The 24389-nt window shown below is 42.7% G+C and overlaps 1 protein-coding gene across 11 annotated transcripts; it reads right to left on the reverse strand.

The window, feature by feature from the left end:
- Positions 1-1250: 1250 nt before the first annotated feature.
- On the reverse strand, positions 1251-24389 carry LOC111975991 (transcription factor E2-alpha). 11 transcript variants are annotated; one of them, XM_024004673.2, is made up of 21 exons: positions 24241-24389; positions 20728-20829; positions 19131-19203; positions 14599-14672; positions 14055-14127; positions 13637-13677; positions 13239-13374; positions 12961-13007; positions 10127-10226; positions 9170-9306; positions 8814-8925; positions 8562-8620; positions 8376-8454; positions 8053-8129; positions 7732-7941; positions 7505-7616; positions 7182-7323; positions 6409-6471; positions 5595-5830; positions 5183-5334; positions 1251-5072 (listed from the first exon to the last, which is right to left on the reverse strand). In XM_024004673.2, the coding sequence occupies exons 2-20, from the start codon at positions 20806-20808 to the stop codon at positions 5189-5191; spliced, it is 1998 nt and encodes a 665-aa protein (XP_023860441.1). In that variant the 5' UTR covers positions 20809-20829; positions 24241-24389; the 3' UTR covers positions 1251-5072; positions 5183-5188. The 11 variants fall into 11 exon arrangements, with proteins under 11 accessions (XP_023860441.1, XP_023860438.1, XP_023860435.1 ...); XM_024004670.2 differs by having other exon boundaries at positions 8814-8955; XM_024004667.2 differs by having other exon boundaries at positions 8814-8955; positions 9149-9306.

Consider the following 24389-nt stretch of genomic DNA (forward strand, 5'->3'; position numbering starts at 1 on the left):
GGGTAAGCCAGCTAGATAAGACTCATGGCTCAAGTTGTAAACAACTGGCAACACTAACACAAACCAAAGACTTGGATGAGGGGTAAAGTAAACACACTCCAACAAGGTGGATTTTGTAAATATAAGGCCATAATTAACACAAAGGCCTGATATTGTTAGCAAAATTAACTAGCTAGCTATTTTGGACCACAGATCGGCAAAGAATAGTAGCTAACGTTAGCTTGCTAGCTCACTGCCTTGTTAGCGAGCTAACTGAGTGATGGGTCGTGGAAGAATACGTTGGACCTGTCAGCATTCATTTATAAAAGTCTAAATACATTTTCACAAAATGATAAACAGACTTCAACTTACCACGTCCTGGCGATGGCAATGTACTTAGCCCCAATCAACTTGTTTAGCACTTGCACCATTCTGAACACTGTTTGAGCTATAAGAAGATTCTGACCTTCCCCCTCAAGCACGGTCGTCACTAGTTACCACAGCCACACAAGTTATAAACCCCGAACATTGCTAAAATGTATATATTTWAAAAAATCTGATTTTAAACCTAAACCTGATCATAACATTGACTACACTGCTAACATTAAGARCCAAAAGCAAACGTTTGTTTTCATGAATTTTTACGATAACGCCAATTTTGACTTTGTGGCTGTAGTAACTAGTGGAACCCCCCAGAAAGTCTCAGGACCTCCTGAGGACTGTCCGTTGGTATGCCAGTTTTWAAAAAAGCTGCAAAACTGAAAATCACTATTTCAAATAGGTTAAAATAATGTTCTCATAACAGAAAAGGATGCAAAATATTGTTTGTCTATGCATCAAGGCCATCTTATTTACAAGCTTACAAGGAGGTTTGAGAGCTAAACCTGCCTGAGTTTACCTGTACAATCCTTTATCATCAGCTAGTTATGCCACAATTTAGTTTCCTCCCGATTCTTTAAACATCAAAACATGTATTTTATTAACTTAATTGGTTTACAGATAAGGCTATATATTATAAATCATAGGCCTATGTCTGTCTATTTGTGGTTCAAACTGTCAATGCCATCAGTTTCTATTTCTATTATGATGGCATCATTTAGCTACCTTTCCAATGGTAAGTAAAACAAATCATTATCAAAAAGGTTTACTTTCAGAGCTCAAAAGATTAAATTTCAACCATTTGGAAAACTTTAGTAAGGGATTGTGGGCTATACTTTCTCAGACCTTTCTGCACCAATGGGAGATTGATAGAAACCATTCATTTTCCAAGCTATAATCAACCCTTTATTACAATGTTTTCCTTTATTTATTTTTTTAAATGTATACAAGATTCAAAAGCCAGACATTGAAAAAGGTATAATTCTGTTATTAAAAATGGCACATTTATTGCTACATTACTGTTATATACAGGACAGTTCTCAATAACTACTTTATATATATAAAAAATAATAAAGGAGACTGGGACTGGAGGCACTCTGAAGACACTGCTCAATCTTGATTGTGTCCTCACTGCAAGTGTAAGATGCCAGGCTCTGTAGCAGTGAGTGAGTAGCCCCATTTGAATACATTAAAAAAAGTATTTCCCTCCTCCTTGAATTGATCTATGATCGGATGAAAAAAAAAAGAAAAAAAAAGGGCTTTATAAATACATTTGATTTGATCTGAAAGAAGTGGTTAGGAAAAGAAAGGTTTGCTGTCATATACCAAATGAAATCAAAAAGTTATTCATAGCACATTTTAACAGGTTGACAATACACTTCACACTATCCAGTCATGTCAGAGCAAGGAGAGGTGGATGCACTTATAAGTATTCAAACAGGGCCAGTGTCAATATTCAGGTCAAGAGACACAGAAAATAGACCCTCCATCTTTCCCCCCCATCCAACAACTCAGAATACAGGTTGTGAATTGTCATTTTGGGATGTTCACAGAATAAGCAAAAACAAATCCYATCAGTCCATTTTCCCCCCTCAGAACAAATCTTGTATATTTAGTACACATTTAACCTTGTAATAGTAGAGAAACAAGTCTTCAAATCAACTCTTTGAAGAGGTACATAAATACCTCTTACAAGAAGTCACTGTCAAAGTCAATAATGAGCTGGCAATCAGAAATAAGAAGTCTCAAAGCAAAGGAAATGTGACTAAATATAGCATCACTGCTGCGCGCTCTTTTTTTTACACAGACAAATTTTGTAAGTTGTAATATGACAAGAAGCTCCAGTTATCATGGCTCAAAATAACACAGCCCCCCCACTTCAAAGCTGAAGTCATATATTGACATTGAGGTGCTTCGAAAAGCAAATCACAAGGGCAGAAACCAGCATCTTAGAACCCAGTAGTGTTGAGTGGTTTATCAATATGGGGGGAGGGGGGCAAACAGAAACAAACAAAACCAGGAACCTGACCCCACGGCCACAACTTAACAGTAGTTTGGACAAATGGTCAAATCAGTAAAAAAATATAAAAAGTAACTAAGCGATATACATAACGTTTCATGTCTATTTAACTAGATACATTGAAAAAAAGCCCATGTTTTTTACCCCATTCTCAACTTCTTCCTGAAAATTGAAAGGGGGGGGGGGTCATCCGATGCACCTCTACTCCTGGCGATACATGAAATGTTATGGTTAAAAAGAGAAAACTGTCTTTATAGTTATGAAAATACAAGTTCAGGCACTGATAAGGCATCACTCTCCAATAATGACATCTTTAGTCTTGAGAATGAAAAGGCCACACTATTGATTCGAAACTGTATTTTTCTTTTCCCCTCTTTCTACAAAGTAAACTTAAATCCTTCTCAATACTATGACCAACAGGTAACAATGCACATTTCTGCCCCTGTGGTTAGATGGTGCTGCTATACCATGTCTGAGGCCATGATAATAACTTATCACAGGAATTAACACTGTTGTATTTTCAAACCATCATGTATCTTACACAAACAAACTCCTGCCTCCAAAATAACATGTCAGGACACTCTAGCATAGCTGCACATTGATGACCACATGGATGAGTGCAGAGTAGAACGGAACGTTTGAAATGAAGATAAAATAACATTGAACCGACTGACAAAACCTGGATACATACTTGAAAATGAAGGCAATCCACATTTGAATGGTACATTCAAAACCAGTTGCATAATTACTGTTCGAGACAGAGCCCGTCTCCGTAGATGTTTACTTGTGAAGTGACACTACCATTCAGTAAGAACACTTCAATAGGACAGTCAGAGGCGTCAACTCCATCCACACATTCCCATTTGAAAATAAATAATTCATCTGGGTAACAGACAAAACACACTTCCTTACAAATGTTTTTTTTTTAAACACAGGAACAATATCTTAGGCCACTGTACCCTTATCAAATGTAGCAATCGCATCAAAAAGGTATGCACCAAAGACTGACAGCTTAATAATCACTAAATACAAATGATAATTAAGCCTACAACTGACCCCATCTGTCTTTGTTTATATTCTGAGCCTGTGTTTTTGTTCAACTTTCCTCTCCAATGGCAAGTTGACGGTGCAATTGGAGTTCATTTTGAAAATACATTTAATATCATCTCTTCATTCTGCTCAACTACGATACASTCTAAACTTCAAACTAACATAGTCATTTATAAAAAAAATCTACAATGTATAGACTAACAAAAAATATATATTTATTTATATATATATATATTTCATTTTGCCCCACTTGAAATAATATCCTTGGTTTTTTGAATGAATGAGGTGGATTTACAAATGAGATTTTGCCTCATTAAGTAGCCATTTTAATAATATAGTCAGGACTTTACAGGAGAAGGTTGAGGGCTTGATAGTTCATTGGGAATGCTCAAAGCTTCAATTTTAAGAATAGACAACTTAACATATAACAAGTARTAAGATTGTATTTAATTATGGGCATCAATGGTTGATCCTGCATCTGCAAATGTGCACCTAGTGTTAGTCTTTTAACAATGACAATGCAGGGGGTGAAGCACCACATTTAGTTTGGTGTCCTTAGGGGGCATAGGTGGTGTGTGTTGGTGCAGGGTCAATTGATTTGAAAAACTCAGAGGGTGGCACTACACAATACGGCCATAAGTTGCCCATCAAACCAAGCCTCCAGTCTCATGAGAAAATGTGACAGAGTGGCTGGTTAGCTCCACAAGCTTTTCTGTAGTTTTTGATGGAGTCAATGGTAGCCTATGGGTGGAGGTGAGATGCAGGATGAAACCTACTCTTCTTTTTGTGCTGTAAAACTGCACTTTGTCCTCCTCTACCCCTGGCCAGCTAAACCAGCATCTCCCGAATAACCTACACTGAGGGGAACAATACTTGAGTCTGAAATACCATTATTTTGTTTATGGATGGAAAGAACAGCCCTGGAGAATAATTTTCTACAACTCTGAGAACATGACAACTGGGCAGCGGAGGTTCCTCTCCCTTCTCCCTCATCTCATGCCGGGCCCAGGGCCCACAGAGCTGGGGTGGGGCCTGCAACTCMGCCCCCCGATGCAGGTCCTGTCCCCTCTCTATTGCATGGGTTTGGTTACATAACATATGTAAGACTGTACCATTAAGTTGGGAATGACAAAACTACACCTGAAAAAAAATGTGCTCATACATATAACAACCCCTAAACAAAATGTTCCGCAAATGTAAGCAGTTTGCTTAAATGTCTCATATAAAACATGTAACAATTAGGCACAAATCCTTGATTAAATTTGTCATTTGTTAGGCTTCTATCGTTCACAGAGCACCTCTCGGCAGTGTGTTGAGTCCCATTAGTGGCAGGACACTATTACTCTGGTGTTTCATCATGTTATAGAAGCAAAAAATATATGTATAAAAAAAGAAAGAAAAAAAGTTCACATTTGCGCTGGTAGTCATGGTCATGAGTGCGGCAAATTGGCTGTGTCAGTTTTGGCAGTATGCATGTGTGGATAAGGGTATGTGAATGTGCGTCTTGAAACTGAATTTGACAATACACAAAAACATCAGTATACGTGTACACACACACACACACACACACACACACACTGAGAAGAATGGGTGGAAGAAGAGATTAAGGCCACATCTTCCGAGAGCCAAAGGAATTCCATTAGATCTGCAATGGAAAATACAACAGTGTTAGTATTCCAAACTTGAATTTTGGTGAAGTGATCAACTCAAAAGTACTACAATTATTGACGGATGAAAAGGTACCTACCTACCTACCTGGTATTACATATGACTGACTGGGTTATGGCCGTCTCCCCCCATGCCGGGGTGGCCTCCTGAGAGCTGCATGGGGGAGTCCCCCACCACCCCAGACACCTTCTCCTCCTCCCGCCGCTTCAGACACGCTGCTTTAGGGTTCAGGTTGCGTTCTGACGAGGTGAAAGGAGAGAAGATGAGTTTACATTGCATTCAAGTTAGTTATCCAACTTTCCATTGTACTCCAAACCTATTTAATCCTTTAAAAAAATAAACATAAAACTGATTTGTCTGGTCTGAAAAACAGCTGGATGAAATATTCTGTTCGGTCCTTCGGTCCCTGAGGAAAGAATACACACAGGGGACAAAGTAATACCGAGGTCAACGCGTAAAACAAATGCAAAGAAATATGGTCACAGTAGCACTGCGTTACCTCTGACTTGCTGCTCCAGGTTGAGAATGACGTTGACGGCTTGATGCAGGATGAGCAGCTTGGTCTGAGGTTTGTCGTTGCTGAGGTGCAGCTGGCACATGCGGCCCAGCTCCTTGAAAGCCTCGTTGATGTCTCGCACTCGCAGCCGCTCGCGGGCGTTGTTGGCCACACGCCGCTCTTTCTCACGCTCTACCTTTACCTCAGGAGGAAGGTCCTCGTCATCCTCATCCTCTGGACTAGAAGGCGGAAGACACGGAGAGGAATGAAGCCACGGGAGGGCGACACTCACAAACCAAGCAACTAGACTTTCAAAGAGTTGGGCCGCATGTGCCAGCTGCACCTCAGCAAAACATGCAAAGCATAGATGCCTAAGCATTTAGCTGTCATTCTAAAAGAATCCTGGGTAGCACCAGGAAGTTATGTAGTTCTGAAAGTAAATGTATTAAAAAGGAAGCTCCAGATATATTATTAAACAGGTTAATAGGCATACAATTGATCCGAATAGAAAACATTAATTCACTCAAGACTAGGAAAATAAGTTAACAATTTCAGTGTAATGGATAATAAGGACTATTCCATTTGGTAAATAGACTAAACAATAATGACTTTTATCCCACATAGATTGGAAATTTTAACTTTTACCATTATGCTATTCAATGTCACTTTGTCAACTACTACGTCTATACCATCAAACCAAATTAAAATGTATGTGGGGAGCTTTGCAGAACAGTGGACATCGCTATACAAATCTTGGCTCCCCAATTGTGTGCCTTCAGCACACAAAGCATTACAGACTATGGATGGCGACACTTACTCATCTCCCGGGTCTGACAGGCCTGAGAGGCCAGAGAGGATCTGGAGGGTCAGCGCCTCCTTTCTGAAAACAATGGGACATGAGGGGAGGGCATTACACAACTAGCTGGAAATGAAGTGACCAACTCAACGAACACAGCTAACTAACAGTGGTAACTGAGCATATAAAATGGGGGCTAATGTCATGCGTTCATCCTTGTATTTGTTTGCGTAACAGAATTCAACAAAATGTCCACCTCTGTGGGATAAAATAGTCTACAGCACACAAAGAAATATGGCCATAATAACACTGCGTTACCTCAACTCCATTCATATTAAACAGCCTACCTATTGGTTGATCATTGTAGCCTATTCCTTCTCATTTAGCCAACTTACATCCTGGAACTGTTATTCCATTTTGTATTGATTAGAAATCTCCCACTTCACTGCCTCTGACAGTAGTGCTGCTTTGAATGACCGACAATAAGTTACATGCATGGAAAGTGTAGGCTGCCGGTACATCTTTTTAAAGGGGCGCACTTATAAAAACTGTTGCTTTATTCACATTTATAATGTCATGGTCTATTCTTGCATGCAGCAATGTCAAATAGACCATTTGACAAAACCTTTTCATTACAATAGGCCTATATTATTTGTTTTCTCAAAAAAGTCAATCGAATACCAACGGCCGTTTGGATATTGGAATAACCGTGCCCATCCCTACACACAGGCATACATTCTGTATCACAGTTACCAGTATCAATAGTCAGGGTGAGATCGTTGGTGATCACCTACCTTGCTCTGATGCGTTTGGTTTCCTTCTTCTCGTCCTCAGACTTGTCAGCGATGGAGGAGTTCTCTTCGTCCTCCTTGTCCTCTCTCTTGATGTCCGAGCCACTGGACGAGTGTGTGGAGCGGGCCACGCTCCCTGGCAGACCTGTGGAGCAGAACGGAACCTCACCGTCAGTATTTCCGATTTAAAGAACAATTAAGTAGCCCATTATCTTACCTATTTACCATAGTTAACACATTACATCAGGGAAAAGGAGTACAGCTCACAGCTCATGTGGAGGATGAGAGAAGCAAATGAAAGTGTGTGAGAGGCGCGTGTGACTCACTGGTGAAGCCGTCGGGTTGTCCAGTGGACTGAGGGGGTCCGGAGGCGTGGTGACCGTGCAGCAGGGTACTGCTAGGAGGAAGGCCTGTGGGCTCCTCGTGATGGTTTCCTCCCTGGAGAATGGGAACAAAGCATGTGATAAAACACAACAAAAGCATCATCACAATCTCAGTGATGTAAGACAACAGGGGGTTAGTGTTGGAACCAGAGGTCAGAGGGCGTGCTCACCATGGCAGGGTGTCTGTTGCTGAGGGCTAGGCCAGCGTTGGAGAAGGCCTGAGAGAGGCCTCCCAGGCCACCGTTGTGTGCAGATGACACAGCGCTCAGCAGGCTGTGCATGTCAGAGTGGGCTCCTCCCCCCAAGCCGGGCGGGCCCTGGACAGCGTGGCTACGCAGCACGTGGATGGCCTCTTCCAGACGGTCCTCCATTTTGTTCTGCTGCAAGGAAACACAGGGAAAATCTCAGTCACTACGTTGATTATAATACGATCACATCAAATAATAGTTTTGTTAAATGATTATTTGTAGTAAAGAGTGAATAGTGCGTACCAGGGCGTGCAGTTGCCCTTCGTAGTTGGGTGACAGGGCAGACTGCCCTGAAGGTCTTGGCCATTGAGATGCAGCTCCTGCAGAGAGAATAGATAAGATGCCACATTTACACGGAAAAGCATGACCGACAAAATGACAGCTCTGATTTCTACCAGTAGATGGCGATCCAGAGCTCCAGTCAAGCCCATGTGCTGATAGGAGATAATTTCCTTAACATTTCCATTACAGCTTTTCATCACTATTTCATCCAATTGTCTGCCCTTAAAACTCTTAACTAATACAAGCTACCAAATGCAGCAGATATAACAATCCAGTATGTATACCTGCAATTCCCTGGGGCGAGCCCACTGGGGTGGAGGGTGTGGAGGAGAAGTTGTTACTGTTGTGGTCCGAGGGGTAGATCTACAACCCTCAGGAAAGAGTACCTTCAGCCACTGAACAACAGCACACACAAAGAAGAACGTACAAAACAAAAAGGCAATAGGATTTTTTTGGAGAGAATTACTCACCGATGCGAGAGCCTTCCCAATCTCATCCCCTGAGCTCCCTGCAGTGGCGCCTCTGTTGGCTGTGGAGAAAAGACGGCTTATTGATCTCACATTATTACAAGGCAGAAACTACTACAAAAAGGTCTCCAATAAGCTAGTAAGACCGCTTTAAATACACTGTTAAACCGAGGGGCAGTGCAACATGTTTCACAGGAGAAAGACAAGGTAATTGGTTAGAAAAGCGATTGGTTGTCATGTGAGGGTTAGTTGTACCCATGATGCCGTCTGCTCCGTTAATGGAGGGCGTGTGGTTGTAGCTCCCAGAGCCAGAGTGGAAGCCGGGTGGGAGGCTGCCGTTCACCTCACTGCCATGGAGAGGGTAGTTCTGTGGGGACAGAGGTAGGGGTTGACGCTTCTGGAGGGAGGACAGAACAGCTTGGGTTAGAGCCACTTGCATGGAAGTTGGATTCGTCATAGAGGAGAAATGGCATAAACAGAATCAAATAAAGATTGCAAAAAACATATTGTTGCATGTACCAATTCAATAGAACAGTTACTTCAAAAGGAAAATAATTAGGAATTTGAATGTAAACGATTTGAAATATTACATATTGAGGGGCTGTCCTCACCATCCTGTCCTGTGGGTTGATGGCAGAGAAGGAGCCTGGCTGGCCAATGTGGGGGGAGTTCCCCAGCATGGCAGAGTAGCCAGACTGACCCAGAGGTCCTGAGGAGGCCCAGGGGTCAGAGGAGGGGTGGAGTCCCTCTGTCAACAACAACAAGGTTTAGGCAATGGACTTATTACTCGCTGAAACATGACTAACTCCAGGGCATTTTAACTCAACACATTTTCATTTACTGTGTTTATTTGTTTAAAATCTCTGACCACAACAGGTGCTTATTAGAGAGACAGGTTTCTATTTAAGACATGCGTCTATTTCCTTAATGCACATAGCTTTTGCTAATTTGCAGTTAATCGTTTACTTCCAGCATTTTAATAAATGTCTTAATTTCCTGCACAAATGTGTCACGTTTCTTTTGTCTTAGCATGCCTCGATATAAAATAAATGTAAAAAAATACTTAATTGACTGTGCATTTGTCAGTTCTTACTTTTGCCACTAGAGGGCGATTGGACAGTTTCTCGGGTCTTGTACTCCCAAAGTTGTTGACTGTTTTGTGCTTGCCAGTTAGCTAGCAGTTCTCCGCTGTTAGCAGCCAATGGCTAGCAGTTTCTTACTGGCGATAAAAATGGATGATTGCTATCCTTGTTTCGAGTCATTACTGAATTATTTAATGTAACAAGTCAAACATTAAACCTTGTAAAGAATGAATGGTAATTCACGGTAACCTCGTAAAACAATTCGATTATACCCAGCGTTTATTTGAAACAGGCGTTTATGTGCTGAAATGTGTGCCGTTGCCTGGCTATTAAAAAAGAGACAGGTGGCTATTTGAGATCGAGTTTAATTGAAGTTTTACGGCACCTTTAACATAAAGTTAAAATAACAAAGGTTAGACAGTGTACTCACTCCAATCAATGACAGTTTATGAAAGTGCTTAAAATGGTTACCTTGCAAGTAGTTACCTTGCATGTAGAAAGAGCCTGGGTAGACAGAGCCAGGTTTGGTGCCAGGATATCCTCCGTTGTCACGTGTATATTCATCCCCAGAGGAAGAGGCATACACCTAAAGGGTCAAACACAGTTCACGTTAAGCGCCATTTCAAACACACACACGACATATGCCTACATTTAGTCTGCCCTGGAATAAAGTTGTCTGCTCCTTACATCTAAATAGGCATGTATCACTATTGCCAAGTCGACGACAAATGCATACTGTAACTGCCAATAATAAAATGGTCTTAATGTGTAACGGTTGTTGCACTAAGCAGCCAGGAGGTGGCGAGGGTGAGGCTGGCATGCTACCCCTGCTTGTGCTGTGTTAGAGAGCAGCACAGTGGTCATGCCATGCTGGTCACAGCCACAGATCCAATCCCACAGCCCAGCCAGCGCTTCCTCTTTCCCAGGAGCCTAGTGACATAGCAGGGTTACCGCCTGCAGCTCGCCTCTCAGCGGTAGCTCACACACACACCATTGTCGAGCCCATAACCTCAAATAAGCAAGGGGATCACATTTAATGATTTCTCAGATTTCTATAGTACACAGACTGTGGGTTTTGGCATATATTATTACTATATATTTGATAATATAAATGTATTGTATTGACATTTTTTTACATTTAATTGTGGGATATGAGTGTGTCCCAACCATGGGTTTGAATACTCAAATAGAAATGTTTGTTAAATGGCCCTTCAATGCTTCAATGGGCCATTCAAGTTATTCCGAACCACAATGAATTTCACATTCAAAATGCCATGCCATTCCCGAGCCTTCTTGACGCATGTGTCGAGAACGTCGAATCACTCCCATAAAATTCATACGGACACAAAGATCCCAGATTTCTGACACCATAACCCATCACTCACGCTTTCTGGCATGTATGAGGAGAAAGAGGGATGAGAGAGAGAGAAGAGGGGGGAGAGGATATGCTGCAAAGAATGCTAATCCAGAAAACTGTTTTTTTTTCTGTAATTTGATTTAACAGGGAGAAGTGGAAAGGGAATGGAGAGATGCACTTCTAATTACAGAGCCATCTGCCTGTTCCTGGACCCGGTCCAACTCCACAGGCAGCTGGGCTGAGGAGAGCCGAGGAGAGGGCTGAGAGAGGTGGGGGCTGGGAGCCAGTCAGCGAGAGAGGGAGGCATGGGGAGAGAGGTGGAGAGAGAGAGAGAGAGGTTGCAATGGAAAGGGGGCGAGGGAGGGTATTAAGGCGCTGATGATTTATGAAATAGGCAGAGAGATAAGGCTGGGGGGACAGAATAAGGAAATCTGAATGACTTAAAGCATGATATGGCGAGGGGAGTGTGAGGTAATAGGGGATTTACTACCATCACAGATAATTCGAGAGAACAAGCCAGAGATGACTTCATTTAACATTAGGCTTTGTCTTTCACGGGAAAACAACGTTGAGCGAATCCTCTGCTCTAGATAGATGTGGGGGAATGAAACAATGATTGCGGGTGGATAATTCTGTTCTTAAGAAGGAAAGAAAGAGGATTTCTGGTGAAAATCCTCACTAATGGGTGTTTCATGTAATTCAGGTTATGACAGTGTGTCAGGTCCTATAGTCAATGGCAAAACAAGTGATGTAATATGATAGAATAGAAAACAGATTCATATCAATTTAGAGAGAAAATACTGTCTACATAAATAATGCAACCACCGTAGATGGCTCAGTAACAAGGGGCCACAATAAGCCTGGGAAATAGGATGTGTTGTATGTGACATTTAGGTTAGGGGGTCAGGGCTGGCCCCTAGTGTACAGGTATTGGAGGATTAGTAGAGGGGTTTGTCGGGTGGGTTTGACGAGTGGGAGGACTGGAGAGCTTTGCCGGACTAGGTTACAACACAGAGCTGAGGGTGCGAAGGGAGGGGAGAGGGACACAGGATCATCAGCAGTCATTAATCTGGGCTCAGACACGGGCTAAGAGGCCTCGCGAGCAGCGCGACTCACAACTGGGTCACTCACAGGGGGAGGCCACCCAGACCATCATGTGGCGAAGCGTAGGCAGACGGATGGAGGGGGAGAGAAGGGGGGGCAGCTGGGAGTTCAAATYAATTTACACTAAAACAGGTGTTTAACATCATCTATGTTTCATAGGTAATGTTATGACCACAGAGGTTTCAGTATGACTGTCATATTGGAGAGTGCATGTGGCAATGGTTTCGGTTACAGACATTTCTGGTCTAATGGCAATATTTATGTTTTATGATCCCTGGCAGAGGGCCTTCCAATCTTCCACTAATAAGGCATCAGGCAGCCCGAACACACCAGAAATATCTGGACCATCATACAAGGCAAGGAAATACCCCTGGCATACATTCTCAAGCATTAGTTCAACACAAACAACTCTAGTGTTATTTACCACTGTTGGTTATTTAGAAGCATTATCAGTAGCCCGAGCAGTGTTGTAGACTAGAGACTATAGTTGCTTATTTGCAGGCTTAGACAGTAGCCTGAGCCCAGTGTTGTAGACTAGAGACTATAGTTGCAGGCTTAGACAGTAGCCTGAGCCCAGTGTTGTAGACCATCTCACTAGCCTGGGCTGTCAGTTTGCCTGAGTGAGCAGAGGCCCTTTGCGTGCGTGCGTGCGTGCGTGCGTGCGTGCGTGCGTCCGTCTGTGTCTGTCTGTCTGTCTGTCTGTCTGTCTGTCTGTCTGTCTGTCTGTCTGTCTGTCTGTCTGTCTGTCTGTCAGAGAGCTGCTGGAGCAGACAGACAGGGTGGTGAGTGGGTGAGCATTAGTGTGGGGAGACTGTCTGTCTGTCTGTGGGCTGTGAAGGGGAGCAGAATGAACACTCACCGAGGACGGCAGGCCAGGGGGCTTGCGGATCTTCTTGGGTTGGGTGTCTACAGGGAGACAGAGAGAAGGTAAATCACATGGCTCGCTTCATCAAGGTCGACTGTTGTGTCTAGTTTGAAAATAACATCCTAATGATTGTGTATTGCTAGCGTTTTCACAGTTAGAGAATCATGCTACGCCTATTACTAATACCCTTGCACAAATCATCCGACAGAGAAGGCAAGAGCCTGGAAAACATTACAGAGAACTAATGTGGGCTTCTTCCCGAACCACCGTACCTAGCTGGCCATCGGGAGGCCTCCTCCTGGGGTTGTTGGGGTACGATCCGGGGTAGAACTGAGAGGTAGACTTTAGCCCAGAGGGGGACATGGCATCTGGACTGGGCATGGCGATGTCACTGGGTAGGAAGCCGGGCTGGCAGAACAACACAAAGAACAAGGGGTTAACAAACAACACATGCAGGAATGCATACAAAGCACACATGAATGCACAGTTCTGGGAAATCCAGAACGCTCTAATTCAATGTGTTTCGGATGAAAGGAGAAGTGAGAAAACGGGGTCGTCTTTATACTGAAACCAGACTTTAGCTCAAATCAAGTTAGAATTGGTGACATGGGAAACCTAAACCATGATCTTAACTAGGTTTAATAAGCAAAGGGGTCAGAAGCACTCTTACCTGGCCACCAAAGGAAGAGTATGGTATCCTCTCATTTTTACCTGTAAGAAGAAATTGACAATTATCGGGTTCCTTATGGAATGGTAGTTAAACATCGGGTATTTGGAGTATACTTTAACAATGACAAAAAGTCAAAATCAGTAGCTGTTTAAAATACAAAGTAGTGATACAAGTGCCCCCCCCCCCTTTCAGAGCGCTCAGCTGCTGGCCAGACAAAACCCAAGGGAGCATTTCTGCTCCAGTGCTCTTAACATCCAACACACACACGCTTCCTGGCACTTTGTCACTCAGATCATTTCATGGTTATAACAAAATACGTGCACACCAACAGTAACTCCACTACTTATTTACAACCTATCCCAATTACAACACTGAAAGACACAGAGACAAGCCATCAGAGACTCTGAGCGTAGCCTACCTCCGATTCCTGAGCTGAGGAAGGGGGATGACAGGCCCTCGTGCTCATTGTAGTGGGAGCCATCTCCGTAGCCCTGTGGGAAAAACACAGAGGGGAAGACAACATGGTAAAGAGTCAGTCAGCAGAGTTCAYTGATCAGTAATGAGTCCTTCCATGCCATGGCCAGTGCACTGGTTCATCCCTGTCTGTAAACTACCATGTGAGCTCAGGAAATGTGTACGGGAMCCAGTCTCTAGCAATTTCTTAATCATCAAGTTGTGGTAATAACAGTTTGCTGCAGACAATCTTCACCCCCTGTACACCGTTCCTTATATTTACAATGAGACGAGCCAAGACAGTTACCGTGGATGTGAAGCCGCAAATTACCGTTGGGCTTCCACAGAGGTAAAGACTAGTGCAGAGCCTGCCAACGCCTGACTCTGAGCCAGGCTATTAGGTACAAAGTAAAACTACCAGTCTGAATCAAATGCACAGTTTGCCAATGCACTGAGCTGTTGTGAAGTGAGTGTATGTGAGCCTGTGATGAGCCCCTGGTAGTGCTTACCCTTCCCTGGTTGAAGGGGGGGCTGTTTTGTTCTCCTGGGCCCCAGGATCCAGAGCCATTGCGCTCATCCAGAGCTGGGAGAGAGAGACATGAAAGGGTTAGACTCGCACTGACTGGCGAAAGTACAGAACGTCACCATTTATATGAGGCCAGGCTATTTTATACTTATCTGTTTTACCTTTTAGAAATGAAAGCACTTTCTGCATTTAGTCCCCCCATTTGAAGAGGTCATAGGTCATATCATGCTAGGAATATAAGACGAAATACTACAAATTTGACTACTTTAATATACAAGTGAATTTGTCCAAATACCTATGGACACCTTCAAATGAGGGGACTAGATACAAAGTGCTTTAATTTCTAAAATGGTAAAACATATATGTATGAAAATACAATCAAATAAAAGGTGACATTCTATACTGTCGCATCATATGAAACATTTAATCTCAAATCCCAAATGGTGGAGTATAGAGCAAAATTCTGTTTTAGCTTCACTGTCCAAATAAATATGTAGGGGTATATGTGTAGAAATGTAGCCATAATGCTAGCACCCATCACTCAGGTGAACTTGTCAGCACTGCAGGGTCCCTGAGCCAATGCATGTCATTCACAGGTCTTAAATGGCAACACCATTGGGACAACAGATCACCTTTAAGAGAATCTGTCATTGTCGCATTAAGGAGGGACCATTCCATACATGTCCATGTGAAAACCTCAAATGGAAGAAGCAGTGATGGGAACTGCTGTTTTAAAATCACCAGTCTGAAAGAGGGGGCATTTCACTGATTCTATAGTGGGCAATGATCCTGTCGTAGTTGACTGAGAAACCAAACGATAACAGAATGTGTCATTGTCCAGCTTCTCATTGCCATTTGTTTCACAGCAGTTGTGCAGATGCCATAATATCGTAAGCCATAAAACACCAAATAACATACATATTCAATACACAAATCATATATGAATATGTTAAATCATTTCACGAGTGGCGTCTGTGCGGCTGAGGAAAAACAAGCATTCTAAAGATTGGTGGAGCAGAAATTCCAAAATACCCCCATCACCCCTTTCTCCTTGTCTTATCCGTTAATGCTACCAAGCCTCTCTGGAGACACAGGGCTTAATTGCATACTGATTTGCATAATTGTGCATATTAATGCAGTTTCCTTATGAATATTCATATTTATCCTTTGATTTCTGCCTAATTAAAAAAATGTGTGAGAGAGAGTGAGGGGAGGGAGAGAGGGTCTGGGCGAGATGAGCGGCTGACGACTCAGAATGAGTGATGAGGCTAACAGAGCGGTGCAAGCACCTACACACGCCATGACAGCCATGATCTATGGAGCTGATGCCACTGGCATGGAGAAGCAGGGGAGCAGAGAGAGAGGCACCTCCAAATATCAGCCTTACTCAGTCACTGTCAGTGAGCTGAAAGGTCACACTGCTAAGACAGTCACATTTAGTCACAAGGACTGATGGACACAACTAAATATGAGCGACAGGCTTTGCATGGACACCACTTCAACAGCCCTGCTGGCAGAGTTAGTCCACTCAATACGGAAACACGATCAAATCCACATAAGTGGCACCCCAGGGCCATAAAATAAGGCTTCTTAAGAACCTTCTCCATTATCCAGTGTCTACAACGGCTTCGTTCCAACAGCCAGTCAATAGTAGTATTTGATGCCCACATAGACCTACGGCACTTAATAAAAGGCCTCCATTTGGCGAGCGGGTACTACATGAGATAGAGAGAGCATCGCCTTGCAGAGAAACTCTGACAACATTGTTTCACACTTTGTGGAGTAATTAACTTGGAGGCAATTAAACAAGGTGGGGAGCTGCTGAGGTGACACCGACGCACAGCCAGCTATATTGAGAAGTGAGAGCCAAACACTGAGGAGCCTACTGCCACAATGGAAGAGGGGAGGAGAGACGGAGGACGGGAGGACAGGGGTGAAGGAAAGAGGAAAAGGCATGGGCGATAAGAGGGGAGAAGGACAGGGCTCGGGGACTAAAGACAGACTTCATGCTGCAATAATTGTTTCATGTTCATTCTTCACGCTTTTACAGAAGATCTTCAATTTCATTGTTTATGTGTAATGATGTTATAAGTGTGGTTCCATTCTCTTCTCCCACTTTCTACCTGTTGAAACGTTGCGCTCCAACGTCTAACCTGATTCAGTAGATGAGAATCTAGTGAAGGCCATGGGGGCGATATTAACACCGTACAGGGCAGCCAGCCGCTGAACAAATAATCTGATTTTGAGGCACAAAATCTTCTCACTGGGCAAAATCGAATATGCCTCTGAAAAGGCAGCCTGGATCATTTCTTGCGTACGTGTTAAAACCACAAGCTATAGGCTAGGTCTATTAGACCAGCCATTTTCTAATGCCACCAGTATAGGACATATTAGATAGAAGTTGGCTGTTCAGATCATAAGGTGACAAACATCCTATGACAATCATCTGAAATAATATTTGTGTGGGAGTGTGTGCGCACAAGCATGTGTCTCTGCCTGTGAGAGAGGGTTGTTTGTTGTTGTTGGGGGGGAAATGTGGCCTGTCCTGGGTGGGTGGGTGACGGGGCCAGCAGCTGCAGAGGTGAGTGAGAGGATGCCTGGTGGAGCCCTGTGGGTGTTACTGCTCCCACAGCTCCAGCTCCCCTCTCCACACGCTCTGGGCTATGGGCTCTGACGAGGAGGGGAGGACGCCTAATGCAATTAGCACCCCTCCGAGTACTTTTGTGTTGGTGAATAGAGGCGGACTGGTAGGCCACAACTCCACCGCTGCCTTTCCCGCGCTGAGTCAGTCACCTACTAGTAGAACAGAAGCAGTGATGTCACAGGCTACAGTTGGGCCAGTCAAACAGGAAGTTGACCTGTTTGCAGGAGAACAATACAGAACAAACAGGCTGCTCTTTGTTATGGCAATGTGATCTTATCATAATGGAGGACTGAAGTCAAGTTGTCATTTCAGGAAAAAGTGGAAGAGGTGCGAAATACACATTTTTCACATACATTGCCTACTTCAACAGAAGTCTATTCTTCTCAGGTGAAAAACTGACGTAAAAACTGCTAAAGTGTGTAATTTAGACCTGTACCGATGCTACTCCCTGTTGATTGTATATCTAGTTATAACAAGGGATTTGGTGCAGCTTCAGAGTGGAAAACAGGAAGAAACGTATCCACAAGTCTGAATTGTAGCTTACGGATGCCCTAATCTCTCACTGGATTGATAAGCTTGTGTCATAACCTCGAACAGAATCTCTAGAGGTTGGCGGTGTGGCACTCGTGCTATTACGAGCTACCTGGAGTTCTCTGAAAGTTAAATGTGACATCTTGAAGTATCACATTCGAATGGTGTCAATGACCAAGGGGCACACTTAGGACAGGGGCAGGAATTAACTTCTCACTGCTAAGTAATTGCCTGCTGTAATAGAAACAAACTGAGTCCTGCCACTGATCCCCATTCAGAGGGTTCCCACTCTGGCCAACACTCCATGCTGGGCCAGTTAAGTGTTCCAGAGCTCGGGGTGAGGGGTATTGTCTCCGGCTGAAGCCATTTCCTGTGAGCCAAGTGGGGGGAAGAGCCCTGTGCCGAGTTGGGGGAGGAGTGTTTTATACTTCAGGGTGGGGGAGTCGTTTCAAGTCCATAAGCCCTTTTCTGCCTTTGTTCCTCTGCGGCTGAGTTCTTACTCTGGGGGCCGCACAGAGTGTGACTCCATTTCACACTGCAGGTTGGCAGGGTGACAGAGGAGGGAAGGAACATGTCTTACTAATAACATTCAGCAAAAGCTACTCGCACATTTCAGGTGTTCCGGGGTGGGAAAATACAAGCCATGTTGGTGGTAGAAGAAGATGCATCAGAAATATTTGAATTCGCTAAATAGAGACATATTGTACATCTAAACGGCCACCAAGATAGTTTTCTTCATCACCCCACCAAAAAACACGTTGGGTCTCATTCAACAACCAAAAATAAAGAAGACATTCTTCTGAATTACAGAGATTTTGTCATCCAACACACAGCGTTCAAAGGCACCAACGACGTTCTGAAGCTTTAGCACAGATGAATCATCTTGGTTAGATAAAAAGAGCGGGGGTTAAAAAGGGGAAATGTGCACACGGAGTGACAGAGCAGGCTTGAATATTACCACAGGAGAACTAGGATCAAACTAACCAGATCTGGACAACTTACTACCAGCAATAAAAGGTGATGAAATACCGTCCCACACAGCGGAAGTAGGAGGTCAATCAAAAATATATACAGTATCTTTAATTCTATTGCCAAGTGAATGGGTGAAGGCATAATGCAATAGAACAAAACCACTACTGCACCACTGCTCTAGTACTTTAAACGTATTATATAAGGACAATTAGCAATGTTGCAGCTACATATAAACAGCCATTATCCATTATTTACTGACCTTACCAAAACTAAAGCTTGATACAATAGAATTGAGGTGTAGCCCTGCAGGGTATTTAAGGCTCAAAAAGACAGTTTTACAGTATTCCGCATTCAGAACAGAATCTTACCTGATCCGCCAAACTGACTGCTAGCGAGTGTCGTCGGTCTGTTCTTCCCATTAGCCACAGGTGGTGCAAACATCTAGAATAGAGAAGAGGTGGGAAATAAATACTGACGTGAATATTCACATAGGCCACACCTTCTTTGAACATACAGTAAAGCTAGCTCATCGTCTGATGTGAAATGTGGGCTGGACACGGATGTTAGGAGTGATCTAGCCTAATCCCTGGTCACAGGTGCTTGCTTAACATGCCATCTCATGAGCCACTGTGTGCTTCTGCCTCTTGGCATCTGGGCCAGCAACAGCCATACTGTAACATTATCAGCCAATCCTGGCACAGAACACACACACACACACCTTTGTCTCCAATGGGTTTAGATTCCATACATAGCTACTGCTTACAGGACCATGGACACATTTCTGATTTGAGTGGGTGGCTACACAAATGGATGTGCATAGCAAACCTAAGTCTTGATTGAGGGCATGATATTTGATGCTCCACACACACTAGTGGCCCATTAAGTAAGAGAGGGAATAAAACCAATGGAATTTCCCTACACATAAGGCTTCAATAACACAGAGAGGAAATCAAATACCTGGGCAGATCTTATATTAATTAGTAAGCTGTGGTTAGTGGAGGAATATCAATGCGTGGGACATCAAGTCCGATGACAAGCGTTTACTTAATTAGGGTTCCTGGTCTTGAATCCACAGATATTTCTCCACGTATAGTAATTATCCATAACAATCAATTTACAGAGGCTCAGCTATTCAATTTATCCAGTGAAAAAAAAACAGACATGAATGTCAACTTAAAAGCCCAACAGAAATCATACGGTAAAAATGAATGAATACACAGGCTGATGCCAGCAAGTAGATGAAAATCAAACCCAAAATCTCCTATTAATCTGACCATTCATAAACACCTGCTATTCAAGAGACATAAACGACAGGGTTACCCCATTCCAAACAGCATGTATTGAGTTGAATATGATATGGGGTGTTTCAGCGCCAGAACCACTCAAAAGTATGGAGCGTCCCTTCAAACGCTTCCCATAAGTTATTATCAGCCATCAAAATATTGCAAGGTTGTGCACAAAATAAGAAAAACCAAACTCAGAGCAAAAATAAACATTACGGCAAAATAGGAATCAAATACATCTCGCTTMAATAAATCTTCAGGATTCAGGTCAGCCCAAACAATAAATCAACCTTACTGATGATTTTTCATGTTCAAACATTGGTTTAAAACCAATGAATAAACACCTAGGACTTGTGGTACATTCAGGTGACCTTGCTTTGATTTACTGAGGGTGGGGTAAAACAAAACAACAGTATTCAAATCAAATAACTTCTAGGAGGGATGAAGCTACTTCTGCCATGCTGGAGTTCAAGGATGGAAAAGAACATGGGGTAAGCAATGTGGAAAAATTATAACCTGCTAATGAATCGGGAACAAGGAGAACTGTTTAACGGTTTTGCTGTCATTATATTGGATATGTAACGGGCCCGTCCCTCCCCATTCAGCCGCTCTCTCTCTCTCCCACCCTCCCGGTCCAGCAGTCTATGTCCTGGTCCCAGACCCCTAGCCCACTCTCTCTTACCGCACTGAAATCCAGGAGGTCGTTGAGTTCCTTGTCTTGTGTTCCCACTGCAGTCATTCTCTGCTGCTGCTGCTCGTTCATGCCCCTCAGTCACTAACAACCCTACGAGAGAGATTCGCAAATAAGATAGACTGACTTTTAGTGGAACCAGACTAGAGAGCACAAACACATTGAATGTGACTGAAAAAATTAATAAAATAATTTAAAGAAATCAGGCTAGATATTACTGGCTGATATGCCTGAGGAATTTATGAGTTCTATCACTTGAGAAAATGAATGAACATACTGCTTTTTTCTGGCCATGTAATTCACTCTTACCTACCACTCACTATGAACACGGATGCGTAAAAAGTTGACGAAAGTTGAGCACCCAAACTAATAGTTCAAGATCCTTCCCCTCTTATTGTTGTCTAGATTATTTCCCAAAGGCACTACAACCTTAGGACTTCTTCATGGTAATAATAGTTGTCAGACATGGGTATTTTGGCATATGGGACACGGATATTCAAACAATATTCCGGGATAAAAAAATGGGCAACACTATTTTGTTATTTTGTTGTAACCGAGTTAAAATGGGTAGCACCATTTCCCTTGTRATATATAGGCCAGTGCAATAATTCATTGGGAATAATCACATATGAACAAATACAACATAAAGAAAGACCAGAGAGGGTCATTAACTCCTTTGGGCATGACCACATAGGTTACTAATAGTGAGGCATCACTACACAGGCTGCAAAGAAGGGAATCGGACACTCCATGTGAAGAATATAGGCCTGCCTAGTTAATGTATCCCTTATTCAACCTTTACCAAGACTAATCACTTCTCTTAGGCCATGTCTTCCACAACAAATCACATGCACGTTGATCATCCATTTCTACATGGAAGTAAAGTATATTAGGTTTACAATTAGACATAATTGGAGCTATTGTTAGACCTAGGCAATAGGGGTGAAAGGCAGAGCTAATGGATGTATGCAAACATGTCATTACCAAATTACCATATGTCAGCACAGAGGAACCTTGTCAAATGGCACAAAAAGCATGAATACTGGATTTACCCTGTGTTTTGCATTCCAACGGGAGCCTGAGGCAAAGAGGCAGAGCTCAGATGCTCAGCAGCACTACATGCCTCAGAATAAACTGCCAGTGCAACAGAGAAGAAGCACTAGGGCGCCAACAGGTGGTGTACTTTTACAACCTCCTTTGTAATCCATTTCTTGTGCAATTTGTTGTAAACAACCATTTGAAGGTTTGAACCACAAAATAAATGCAACTTGTCAGGTGTAAATGTAAACACCAGATTTGTAACAATACATCAACTGCCAAACGAAAGCTATTCTTACTTTCTTCATATGTCACACAACAACACGCTTATCACCACAAACACACACACACACACACACCCACACCACACAAGGCTAGTAGATCCTTTGAGCCCAGAGTGAATCAAGGAATTTCGTTTTTAAATACAAATTACGCTTTAGTATCTTCAACGTTGAATAAATTCCTTGGAGAAGACGTGTGGGGAAAAAAACACTTAAAAAATGCCTATAAACCATTCCAAAGGAGCCATCAGGATTAGGCCTTGGTATGAAAGTGAAGGCAGGTTTAGGCCTACATGACCTGACCCTTGAAAACAAGGACCCCCCCCCCCCCTTAAATATATTCAAATAGGCCCAATTTGTAAATATGCCTAATGTTGTCTTGTAACACACTTTGGATAATTTTTGGTGGTTAGCCAGGAGTCACACACTCTTGGGCTCAATAACAATAGGCAACCACCAAAAACAATTGTGTCCCTCCAAATGTGTCTCTTGGATGGTACATGACTTGAGGATATTTAAGGGAAGGGACGCTGGCACTGTGAGTACACACTTTTATTTGTAACACAATTTGTGTCTTTTGCTACCCAGTAGAAACAATATTCGGAAGCAATAGATTAGGGCTATGGTCGCCTTGTAACGTGAGCCCAGGACATTAGGAACCAAGGGCAAATTAGACGTCCTCATGTGCAAAACTATAGTCTGTATTCCTAAAAGGAACATATTTTAACGACAACTTTATGTTATTTAAATTAAACCAAAAACATTTTGTACAGTGGGCCTACTCTACCCATCACCTTGCTATATACAGCCTCTGTTGTCTGGAGCTAATACAAATCCAGTTGTGTGATGCCAACTTCCCAAAACCTGAACATATTGGCACAAGCACCACCAAAAAAACTAGTAGTAGAAATGTGAGCCATTGCGTCAATGTGTTGTTTCCTTTGAATAGACATTAACAGAAAATGTAAATATATGTCTTTGAGGTTTGAAAAAAACTCAAATACAACTGTTGCTTTCTCAGCAAGGCGAATATAAGTGTCTGGCTACAATCAGGATCCAACTAAAACGTTTACTATTATTGTCGGGAACATCATCGATGATCAACGATGTATTTCAGAAATTCTGGCTGGTTTGCAGAAACGATATTTTCGTTCAACTTAAATGTTTCCTATCGTTAAGGGTAGTTTCCCTAAACTAAAACAAGGTAAATATGTTATTCCTGGTTGCAAATCATGTCTTACTCCGCTCGCTAGCCGTTTCCAAAATACATAGGCCACGTCTAGGTCTATAGCCTACTGAAAGGGATGCTTTCCAGGCCGGAGGAGTATTGTCAGTTTCTCAAGGTTTATATGCTCGGAATGAAGAATGGGATCTCTCGCTACAAAAACGTAAAATAATTCCCATAACCATTGAGGAAAAGCAATAAAACAATCTGAAAAGACTGAAAAAACAGAATAATGTGCCCGTCTTGAAATCAACTGGTAAAGATAGGTTGAAATCAATTGTTAAATACGTTATTTCTTTTGAATAACGACACAACGTCAAGCGTTGAAGTTTGCATTTCAGTTCGTCCAAAGAAGGAGATGCGTGGGGGGGTGGGGGGAATAACGGAATCCTGCCAATGTGTAAATAAAATAAATTGAAAGTCTAGCCTGTGACCAGCCGCGCTTAACCACTTTCATAAAGAGTGGTTGTTTGTGTATTAGTGGTTATTGAAACGTCTCGTGTAGTTGCTTATACATTTTCTGATGAACTCTTGAAATGGCAGGGTGAACCAAATGAAAGTACAAGTTTATAATGCCACTCAACATTACTTGGCTATATAGCCAATTAGATTTAGTCGTCATTCCCATTGATCAAACATTAGGCTTCTTTATGGAAAATTGAGGACTAGTAAACACACAAAGTGAGTCAAATTCAGAATAACTATATCTTTATGGTGAACAAAGGACTAACCTTCCCCACTACACGGTTGGTGCGGAGACCATCACACACTTTAGGGCTGAACTCACCACCTTACTAGAAAACCAGACAAAAACTTGCATCCCCCGCTCCAAACCAACACATTCCCAAAACTTTTGAATAATCTGTAGAAGTCAGACGTTCTACAATTGGCACATCACACCTAATGAATTCGTGCAATTTTCCCGACTTATAATGCAGTCTGAAACAGAAGCATTTTTACCTTTAATCTTCAAATGTCTGGCATCCAGACGTAAATAAAACAAAATGAAGTGCTGTCTCTCCGCGGGGAAAAAACATAAACTTCAAGAGAAATTTCAACCTCAGCGCGTGAAACAGTTTGGGATCGGCTGTAGGTCTTCCTTTATTCCT

This window comes from Salvelinus sp. IW2-2015, linkage group LG16 (genome assembly GCF_002910315.2).
Source record: "Salvelinus sp. IW2-2015 linkage group LG16, ASM291031v2, whole genome shotgun sequence".
In the NCBI taxonomy this organism is placed as follows: domain Eukaryota; kingdom Metazoa; phylum Chordata; class Actinopteri; order Salmoniformes; family Salmonidae; genus Salvelinus; species Salvelinus sp. IW2-2015.